At 40.3% G+C, this 10,684-nt stretch overlaps 1 protein-coding gene across 4 annotated transcripts in view; it reads left to right on the top strand.

Annotated features, from left to right (window-relative positions):
• The window catches only part of LOC114887675 (testis-expressed protein 12), a 51,070-nt gene extending 43,131 nt beyond the window's left edge, over nucleotides 1–7,939 (top strand). For 2 of the 4 annotated variants that reach the window (XM_029209472.1, XM_029209466.1), the window contains 4 exons: nucleotides 4,130–4,267; nucleotides 4,863–5,045; nucleotides 5,524–5,634; nucleotides 7,137–7,457. In XM_029209472.1, the coding sequence (XP_029065305.1) occupies nucleotides 4,130–4,267; nucleotides 4,863–5,045; nucleotides 5,524–5,634; nucleotides 7,137–7,250 (546 nt within the window). In that variant the 3' untranslated portion in view covers nucleotides 7,251–7,457. Of the gene's footprint in view, nucleotides 1–4,129; nucleotides 4,268–4,862; nucleotides 5,046–5,523; nucleotides 5,635–7,136; nucleotides 7,458–7,652 lie in introns of those variants that run through there. The other 2 variants (XM_029209467.1, XM_029209468.1) reach the window with 2 other exon arrangements.
• Nucleotides 7,940–10,684: the final 2,745 nt, after the last annotated feature.

The following is a 10,684-nucleotide window of genomic DNA, read 5'->3' as shown; positions in this document are numbered from 1 at the left end:
TTTTTTTTTTTTTTTTTTTTTTTTTGCGGTATGCAGGCGTCTCACTGTTGTGGCCTCTCCCATTGCGGAGCACAGGCTCCGGACGTGCAGGCTCAGTGGCCATGGTTCACGGGCCCAGCCGCTCCGCGGCATGTAGGATCCTCCCGGACCGGGACATGAACCCGTGTCCCCCGCATTGGCAGGCAGACTCTCAACCACTGCGCCACCAGGAAAGCCCCCTTAAGGATTCTTGAATCAATGGTTTGATGTCTTTCATTAGTTTTGAAAAATTTCGCCTATTATTTCTTCAAATATTGTATCTGGTAAGTCTTTTCTCTCTTTTCTTTCTGGGATTACGGTACACATATGCTACGCCTTTTCACTCTAACCCTCTGTTGCTTATGTTCTTTTTAGTATCTTCTATCCTTTGGTCTAAGTATCTTGCTTTGGGTATTTTCTTCCTATCTATCTTACAGTTCAAACATTCTTCTTCTTCTTCTTTTTTTTTTTTTTTTTGCGGTACGCAGGCCTCTCACTGCTGTGGCCTCTCCCATTGTGGAGTACAGGCTCCAGATGCTCAGGCTTAGCGGCCATGGCTCATGGGCCCAGCCGCTCCGCGGCACGTGGGATCTTCCCAGACCAGGGCACGAACCCGTGTCCCCTGCATCGGCAGGCGGACTCTCAACCACTGCCCCACCAAGGAAGCCCCAAACATTCTTCTTCAGCTGTGTATATTCTGCTGTTAAACCTAGGGACTATGTTCCTAAACTCATTGCATTTTTCAGTTCTAGAATTTTGATTCCCTTCTCTTTTTTAATTGTAGTTCTCTAAATTTTAGTTCTCAATCCCAATTTAAAATAATTTCCTCCAATGTATTCAGAATAGTTAAAGTCTGATAACTCTATTATCTGGATCACTTGTGGTTCTGTTTCTATCATTTGTTGTTTATCTTCTTGTTGTTTTTTAAATCATGCTCTCTTTTTGTCTCATGTGCTGACTAATTTTTATTCTATACAGAATACTGTGTTTGAAAAATTGTAGGAGGGATATTTTGAGACTCTGTTATCTTCCTCTAGGGAAGATTTTCATTTGCTTCTGGCAGATGGCTAGGGTACATTATCTATTGAAGATATTCTTAATCTAGTTATAGGAATTGAGAAAATTTGAAACATGATACAGTTGCTGCAAGAGCTGGACTATTTTTGTTTATTTTTACTTCTAGGGTACAGCCTAAGGGATCCTGACCCAAAGAGCTAGAGGTTTATCAAGGCTTCCCCTTCTTGGAGACTTTGAACTACAACTTTTATTTTTCTGGCTCCTCAAAACTATCAAAATCTCTTCTCAGTAGGGCCAAGTGATGGGGGAGTTGGTATGGCAATATCCTTATAAAAGGGTAACATGAAGGAGCCTTGTGGTGATGGAACTGTCCTGTGTACCTTGAGTATGGTGGTGATCATATGAATTTACATGTGATAAAATTGCATAAAACTAAACACACATACACACACACACATACAAACACAAATGAATGTGTATAAAATTGGTGAAATCTGAATAATGTTGGTGGATTATATCCATGTAAGTTTCCCTGTTGTAGTGTTGTTATGTAAGAGGTCATCATTGGTGAGACTGGATGAAGGATACATGGGATCTCTCTGCATTGTTTGTTTTTTTTAATGTGGTAAAATATACATAACACAAAAGTTACTATTTTAACTATTTTTAGGTGTATAATTCAGTGACATTAAATACATTAATGATGTTGTGCAACCAACATCACTATTCATTTCCAGAACTTTTTCATCATCCCAGACAGAAACTCTGTACCCATTAAATAACAGCTCCCTATCTCCTCCCTCTCCCCAGCTCTTGGTAGCCCTTATTCTACTTTCTGTTTCTATGAATTTGCCTATTCTAGGTACCTCATATAAATGGAATCATACAAGATTTTTTCTTTTGTGTCTGGCTTATTTCATTTAGCATAATCTTTTCATGGGTTATCCATGTTGTAACATGTATCAGAATCTCATTCCTTTTAAAGGTTTAATAATATTCCTTGTATGTATATACTACCTTTTGTTTTTTCATCTGTTGGGGGACATTTGGGTTGTTTTCAGCTTTTGGCTATTATGAATAATGCTGTTATGAACACTGGTGTACAAGTATCTGTTTGAGTCCTTGTTTTCAATTCTTTTTTGGCATATACCTAGAAGTGGAACGGCTGGATCATATGATAATTCTATTATATCTAACTGTTTGAGGAACTGCCAAATTGTTTTTAACAGGAGATGCACCATTTTACATTCCCACCAGCAATGCACAAGGGTTCCACTTTCTTCACATTTGCACAAACACTTGTTTTCTGGATTTTTTTGTTTGTTTTGTTGTTTTGTTTTGTTTTTTGGTTTATAATAGCCATCCTAATGAGTGTGAAGTATTATCTTATTGTCATTTTGATTTTCATTTCCCTAATGACTAATAATGTTGAGCATCTTTTCATGTACTTATTGGCTATTTGTATATGTTGGTGAAATGTCTAGTCTAGTCCTTTGCCCATTTTAAAATCAGTTGTTTGCTTTTCTGTATTATTTCTTACAGCTGCTTGTGGGTCTGCAATATATATCTCAAAATTAAAAAGTTTAATAAAAAATTCTTTTATATTTTCTCAGCCTTTCAGCTAAAAGCAGCTGATGTCCTTAGTGGAAAATTTGCCCCCAATGTGTAGTTTCTGTGGGTTTCCTTCTTCCAAATCTATGCCCCGTTGTTCTTCATTACCTTTTTTAAGCTCACCAGCGCCTTCACAAATAGCTGTTTTAAACATTTTTTGTCCAGTCTTTCTATCCGTTCTCAGGGAAACAGTTGATCCATATTGCCTAACTCACCATTATTGGCCCTCTCTTTTTGTTCATCTATGGGTTTGCAAAAGACAAAAATGTTTACATAAATTTAAAAGTAAATTTTTAAAAGCTAATTGTTTATGAAGCTTAAAAATAGCACTAAGTCTTTACTTAGTAAAAACATGTTTGCATGTTATGGAGATGATATGGGCTAGGTATATGGGGGAAAATGGCATAGTTTGTTCCCCATCTTACAATATTTCAAGAGAGGAAGATGTGCTTAAGCCATTCTTACTGTCATAAAAAGTACACTTATTTTATTAGGGTCTCCTGCTTAAGCATCATCTCTGCAGAGATGCTGTGTTGGGGGTCCCCCAAACCACTCTTTGTTTTGATGATTCACTAGGAGGGCTCATGGGTCCCAGAATAATCAGAAAAAAAAGAAAGGTACATGGGATGAAGTCTGGAGGAAACCAGGTGCGTGCTTTCAAGAGCCCTCTCCCAGGATATGCTTGATTCCTCCAGCAACTCGTTGTGACAACACGTGTGAAATGTTGCCTGCCAGGGGAGCCCACCCAAGCTGGCGGTCCAGGGTGTTTGTTGGGGATCAACACATAACATATATGGCCCCTACATGAGTAACCTCAATTACTGAAGTTCTAGAGCCCCATAGAGAAGGCAGGTGTTCATTATGAATCACGTTGTTAGCATAAACTATAAGAACAAATTAGTACCGCGCGCCTCAAGGCCTCAGGCATGCGAACGTACTCTTATCAGACTGAACATTCAAAGAGCTCCGTTCCCAGGTGCTGGCCAAGGACCAGCCATGAAAACAGGGCTTTCCTGAGAATGTGCAGGGTTTGAGCAACCCAGGCCTGGTAAGTTAGCCCATTTCCACACAGAGTTCTTCCTGGACCAAACCTGAGGAAGGGAGCACCCATTTTACTCTCTAGTCCCTCACCCTTCAGTGTGTTTCTTATTGGCACTTATCACTATCTGACTTTGAGCTATATAATCATTTATTTATTTGACACTACTTAAGTAACATATATGTCTTATCTATTATCATTCTTTCTCCACTAGAATATAAGGCCAGAGACTGTTTTGTTCACTGTTGTGTTCTCAGTGTCTGAAACAGAGCTTGGCCTATTGTAGGTACTCAACGGATATTTGCTGAGTAAATGAATGAATGAAAATGATCATTTATGCAATTACTTAGAAATGCCAATAATACTGACTGGATCTCAGTTATTGGGACATGCTGTTCTATGAATGACAATTTTCTCAACAGTTTATTTCTCTCTCCTGAACAGGTCTATAATTCAGTAGCCAGATCTTTCCCTCGAAGGTTTGTTTTGCCCTTACATGTCAGTTTGAATGCCCCTGAGGGAAAGAACCTCAGCCCCTTGACCTATTCTTCAGCCAGGGCTGTGAAACAGGCTGATGGAAAGGTATGCTATGAATGGACATTAGACTAAGACTTTGATCCTCAATAGTGTTTCTTCATTCACTGGTAAAGTAGTGTGGCTATGTAGTGTGGCTGTTCTCCACAATGTTTGGTGCCCAGTAAGTTTTATAACATTCAGCTGAGCAGGGTAAGGTCATGGAGCATGGCTTGCAAAAGAGCCACAGAATTCTGGGTGGGAGTGAGCAGTGTATTTACCTATCCCTTTTGTGTTTTGAAACAAATATATGAAACCTTCTAATGGTTGTGGAATGTCTAAGTATTTGAGATAGGAATTGACCATCCCACCTTTTAGATAATTTGCACTTACATATCATTGTGTAGCTAACAATGTCTCAGCTTTAGTAGAATAAAAGCCCACTTCTACCTCCTATGCCCTTTGATAACTTAGTCACAAAACCAGATAATCTTTTATATGTTCATACACATGATGAAAAGAGGAACAATATTAAAAAATGACATAGAACCTCAGTTTTCAAGCCCTGTCACAAACTCTTATAGGGTGTTAGCCCCACGCTGACCTACACTGAAAAAAGGAAGAATTAAGCAATCACTACAAATCCTTTTGTGCCCTCATTTAGATTTTGTGCTCTTATGAAAATCTATATCCTGAGGACCTAGAAGAGGAAGGAGGTGTTGAATTTCCCCAGATCAACTATGGCCAATTCAGTGGCAAAAAGTATCAGTTCTTCTATGGCTGTGGCTTTCGGCATTTGGTGGGCGATTCTCTGATCAAGGTTGACGTGGTGAACAAGACACTAACGGTAATGAAATTCTCTTTCCTTTTCTGAACTCTTAAAAAACCTATTCTGCCCTTTGAATTAATTTCTGTTTTTTTTTAAGGTAGGTCTTGAGATTTTTTAATATTTAAGCAGCTCAGCCACTTACTTTTATTAAATCTGAGAACCATGGAATCACATAGATTAGGGGTATGTTCCCTCTAGGGAATCTAAATGAACCACAAGCCCAGAGAAACAATTCTATGCTTGATAGTATTTTGAGAGAAATCATGGGACACCTCTATTTCAAGTTGATGGGAAACTATAATTACACCAGTTGTGTTTGATGATAATGGAATCTGCAGCTGCAAAAGCTCCCTCTCCTATATTTAACTCAGTAAGCCTGATTCTTCTACTGTTGGACCATTGCACTGACAGTCAAATTCATGCTGGGACTGACAACTATAGAAAGCTTCCAGTTCATAACCAGTCTTTTATCAAATACTTTTTTGGGGACTTACAGGTTTGGAGAGAAGATGGCTTTTATCCCTCAGAACCTGTTTTTGTTCCAGTACCAGGAACCAATGAAGAAGATGGTGGGGTTATTCTTTCTGTGGTGATCACTCCCAACCAGGTAAATGTATTTCCGTCATCGTCAGAAAGAGAAATAGCACTGGGCCTTCTGAGGGTTATATTTAGTGATACTGTTGATGGTTTATTTTGATTCCAATTTGGCACCTTCTCCCTTTTCTTCCTCTCCTTATTATTTGGGTACCCTTTTATCATAATCAGTACTTTATTACTGTTTTAAAGTTCTATTTTAGAACCATAATAATAATTAACATTTGCATAGGAATTTATTTACAAACCTCTTTCATACATATTATCTTATTTAGTCATCAAAACAACTTTGTGGGGTACCATTTTACACGCAGAATTTGTAACTTAAGGAAGTTGAAAGAGACTTGCATCAGATCTCATAGTGGTAAAGCCAGTATTTAAATCCCAAACTTCTGAATTCTAGTCTAATATTTCATACCACCATCTGTGCTGCCAATTTAAATTGAGTGACCCAAGGGACTTCCCTCATGGTCCAGTGGGTAAGACTCTGTGCTCCCAATGCAGGGGACCCGGGTTCCATCCCTGGTCGGGGAACCAGATCCCGCATGCATGCCGCAACTAAAGAGTCTGCATGCCTCAGCGAAGACCCAGTGCAGGCAAAATAAATAAATATTTAAAAAAACCTAAAAACTAAAATAAAATAAATAGAGTGACCCAAAAATCTAACGTGATAGGCCCTGACCTAGTGTCTCAAAAAAGTTGGTATCTTTTTTTAAAAAAAATATTTATTTATTTATTTGGCTGCACTGGGTCTTAGTTGCAGCACGTGGGATCTTTAGTTGCGGCATCCGGGCTCCTAGTTCCCTGACCAGGGATCGAACCTGGGCCCCCTGCACTGGGAGCATGGAGTCTTAAGCACTGGACCACCAGGGAAGTCCCAATAATGTTGATATATAACTTCTTGTCTAGGGCAGTCTTGTGGCAGTAGGTTCACTTTGAGTACCAGCTTTGATCAATTATTACTGGCTACCTGGGGTGTTGGATTCTGAGGCTTTTTAAGGTTTAGATGTGGAAAGTGCTGTGATCAATTAATAATGCCTGCCATGGGCTTAGGAGGACTTGGTCCTCATGCCAGGTACTTGCCACTCCTGTAATTAGACCAGGGCAAATCTCAGTCTGCCTTGCAATGCTACCTTTTGAACAGCTCCAAAGTAACACAAAATGGAGGCATTTCATTTTAGAAGAATTTTTATGTCTCTTAGGAGATTGAAAGGGGCAGGTAAAAAGATCCTTAAACCCAAAGAGATCCTATGAAGGTGATTGATATAGAGAACTTATTCTTTGCTCTAGATATGTACTTCTTCAGGTGTAATTTCCTTTTCTGTTCAGTTCAGCATTCTGCAAACATTTAGTGAATGAATAGGCAAGGCACTGTGCTAGATGCTGGGGGTGGACATGAAGATGAGTAATATGTAGTCTCTTAGGAATTTTACAGCCCACTGGAGGAAACAGACAGATTTTTTTTGTAGAAAAAAAAATAAGAGAGAATATTCAGTATTGGCTTTCCTTTTCTAGAATGAAAGAAATTTTCTCCTAGTCTTGGATGCCAAGAACTTTGAAGAACTGGGCCGAGCAGAGGTGCCTGTGCAAATGCCTTATGGGTTCCATGGCACCTTCGTGACCATCTGATGGAACATCCACAAGGTTTGGGAACTAGGTTTTAAATGAATGTGCTCTGTACAAAAGAGAGAGCAAAGGTGCACCTTACCTTCCAAACCATAGACACCTGGTTTTAAAATTTCTATTAAAAATGGAATTCATGAGATAATTATGGTTTTATATTTTCTTAGGGATCTTCCTTGAAAACATTAAGCAAGTGTTTATACAACCTTTTGAAGAGAGTTTTAAATTTATATTTACTGGATATATCTTATAGGTAATAAGAATACATGAAAGAAAAACTAGACCTGATTATCACCACCAGATAAGTGGGTAACAGAGGTTCCCACACTTGGGAGAAGAAATACAGATAACTATAGCTAGTAGAATACGAATATAGGTCTGAAAAGCCCCTTGTTTTTTCCATTACAGCCTGCCTGTTGCTACTGGTCCAAGGTACTCACAGAGGATGTCATGCTTGGAGGCTCCTTCTAAACTGGCTATTTCTCTGCTGTCCAGAGCAGATGCCACTGCAGTTGAACCACCAAGTTCCACCTCCTACCCTGCCCCCAGCTCAGCCTTGGGAGGCTGTTGTTTTGAGGGATGTTGTTAAAATCAGGCATTTTTTCCTAATCTCCAGGTGTCTAGTTCTTCAGAGAACAATGAAAAGTTGGTAGTTCTTACCATACGACCCAGCAATTCCACTACTGGGCATATACCCTGAGAAAACCATAATTCAAAAAGAGTTGTGGGGCTTCCCTGGTGGCGCAGTGGTTGAGAGTCCGCCTGCCGATGCAGGGGACACGGGTTCGTGCCCCGGTCCGGGAAGATCCCACATGCCGCGGAGTGGCTGGGCCCGTGAGCCATGGCCACTGAGCCTGCGCGTCCGGAGCCTGTGCTCCGCAACGGGAGAGGCCACAGCAGTGAGAGGCCCGCGAACCACACACACACACAAAAGAAGAGTTGTGTACCAAAATGTTCATTGCAGCTCTATTTACAATAGCCAGGACATGGAAGCAACCTAAGTGTCCATCGACAGATGAATGGATAAAGAAGATGTGGCACACATATACAATGGAATGTTACTCAGCCATAAAAAGAAACGAAATTGAGTTATTTGTAGTGAAGTGGATGGACCTAGAGTCTGTCATACAGAGTGAAGTAAGTCAGAAAGAGAAAAACAAATACTGTATGCTAATATATATATATATATATATATATATATATGGAATCTAAGAAAAAAAAAAGGTCATGAAGAACCTAGGGGTAAGGCGGGAATAAAGACACAGACCTAATAGAGAATGGACTTGAGGATATGGGGAGGTGGAAGGGTAAGCTGTGACAAAGTGAGAGTGGCATGGACATACACACACTACCAAACGTAAAATAGATAACTAGTGGGAAGCAGCCGCATAGCACAGGGAGATCAGCTTAGTGCTTTGTGACCACCTAGAGGGGTGGGATAGGGAGGGTGGGAGGGAGGGAGACGCAAGAGGGAAGAGATATGGGAACATATGTATATGTATAACTGATTCACTTTGTTATAAAGCAGAAACTAACACACCATTGTAAAGCAATTATACTCCAATAAAGATGTTTAAAAAAAAAAAAGTTGGTAGTTCTTCATTTAGTTGGGCAACAGGTGGCACTAGAGACCATATAATCTTTGCATGTCTAAACCCCGTTAGTTTTTTTTTTTTTTTTTTGCGGTACGCGGGCCTCTCACTGTTGTGGCCTCTCCCGCTGCGGAGCACAGGCTCCGGATGCGCAGGCCCAGAGGCCATGGCTCACAGGCCCAGCCGCTCCGCGACATATGGGATCCTCCCGGACCGAGGCACGAACCCGCGTCCCCTGCATCAGCAGGCGTACTCTCAACCACTGCGCCACCAGGGAAGCCCAACCCCGTTAGTTTTTACCAACAGCCCAAAATCAGCCTAGATCTGTCATTTAAACCTCACGTCAAAATACCGTGTTCCCTTTTCCTTCAGTTATACTCCAAGCCCAGGCCAGTTAAACTGTGCATGTTCCATGTGCATGTTGAATGGTGCTGGAGAAGCCCCCCAAACATGTAGTTTGGGGCACTGTGAACTCATTAGGCTCACGGCACAGTCCTGGACCAACATAGTCAGTTTCTCTTCAGTTTTCCTTGAGAGTTATTTTAAACATCACAAACCCTATTCACCTTAGCAAAGGGTTCCATACATACAAATGCCACATGTCAGGGTTTGCATTGTGGCAATAAAATAAAGGTTCTAAGTTTTGTGTCTGTGTTGGTGAGATACAGAGCAATAGCAATAGGTATGGAATAGAAGATGCCTAAACAGAGCTAATATAGCAGACGTGGGAGCTTAGAGGCTGAGATAACCATAAGAACATAAATCCCTTGGTGTTTCACAGAAGTCTTCAAAAAGGCATTGTACTCCCCCAGATCAGACATGGAAGTTTGATCCAGATCTTATTTGGATCTGAAAGGTGAAGAAGACTCCAGTGGACATCTGGGAGGTACACAGGTCTCTCTGATCATGTCTTTCTTCTGTTTATAAACCTTTACTCCATCCTACTACACAGAGAGTAAAGCTCAAACATTTTAGCAGTATAAAAATAAGATTTTGACTGAAGGATACCTGAATTCTGCCTTGGCCCTGCCATCCATACGGTTCTTGAAGGAGAAGACAAAAAAGGATCAACAACATTTTATAATCTAGGTGTATATGCCTGGTAATCCAATGCAGAAAGTTCTGGAAATTGAATGAGCATATGACTGAGGCTCAGAGCCTAGGCAGGGCCTGTTCCTTTCCCTAAGTCCAACTCATCACTGGACAGTGTCCAGAGACTCAAGGAAAGGAACTATGTGGTGCACGAGGGGAAAAGGGATTAGGGTGCATCCTAGTGACCTTATCTTAGTTACATCTGGAAAGTTACTATTTCCAAATAAAGCCATATTCTGAGGTACTGGGGGTTGGGACTTCAACACATTTAACTTTGGAGGGGACACATTTCAATGCATAACAGGATGACTGAGGGTGAATTTGGTGAGTACCTTTACATAGAATTAGCTTTAATAAAAGAGCAAGAACTCTGCAAATGCAGTGACATATTTTACTAAAGCAAATAACTAAAGCAATTTCTCAGAAATTCTTTCTACCTTTTACCTTTTATTTTATTTTGATTCTTTCAACTGAATTGGGAACAAAGGAAGTGTTTGCGTAACCATTGATGGTTATAGTATTTATCTCTGATGCAGTCAATGCCTGGGAAACATTGTTTATAAGTGATCCTGGGTAAATAATTCACTTATCTGGGTCTGTGTTTTCTTATCTGTAAAGTGAGAGGACTGAACTAGATTTTGAGTTTCCATCTCAAAAATCTCTGGTTTATAATTATTTAAAGTTCATTACAGCCCAGTGGGGGAAAGGAGAAAAATATTTGAAAACGTGTGAGGAAGTTTGCTACACATTAATAAT

This window comes from Monodon monoceros, unplaced genomic scaffold, assembly GCF_005190385.1.
Source record: "Monodon monoceros isolate NGI ecotype Baffin Bay Population unplaced genomic scaffold, NGI_Narwhal_1 Super_Scaffold_7, whole genome shotgun sequence".
NCBI lineage: Eukaryota > Metazoa > Chordata > Mammalia > Artiodactyla > Monodontidae > Monodon > Monodon monoceros.
This window is presented reverse-complemented; position numbering and strand designations above follow the sequence as displayed.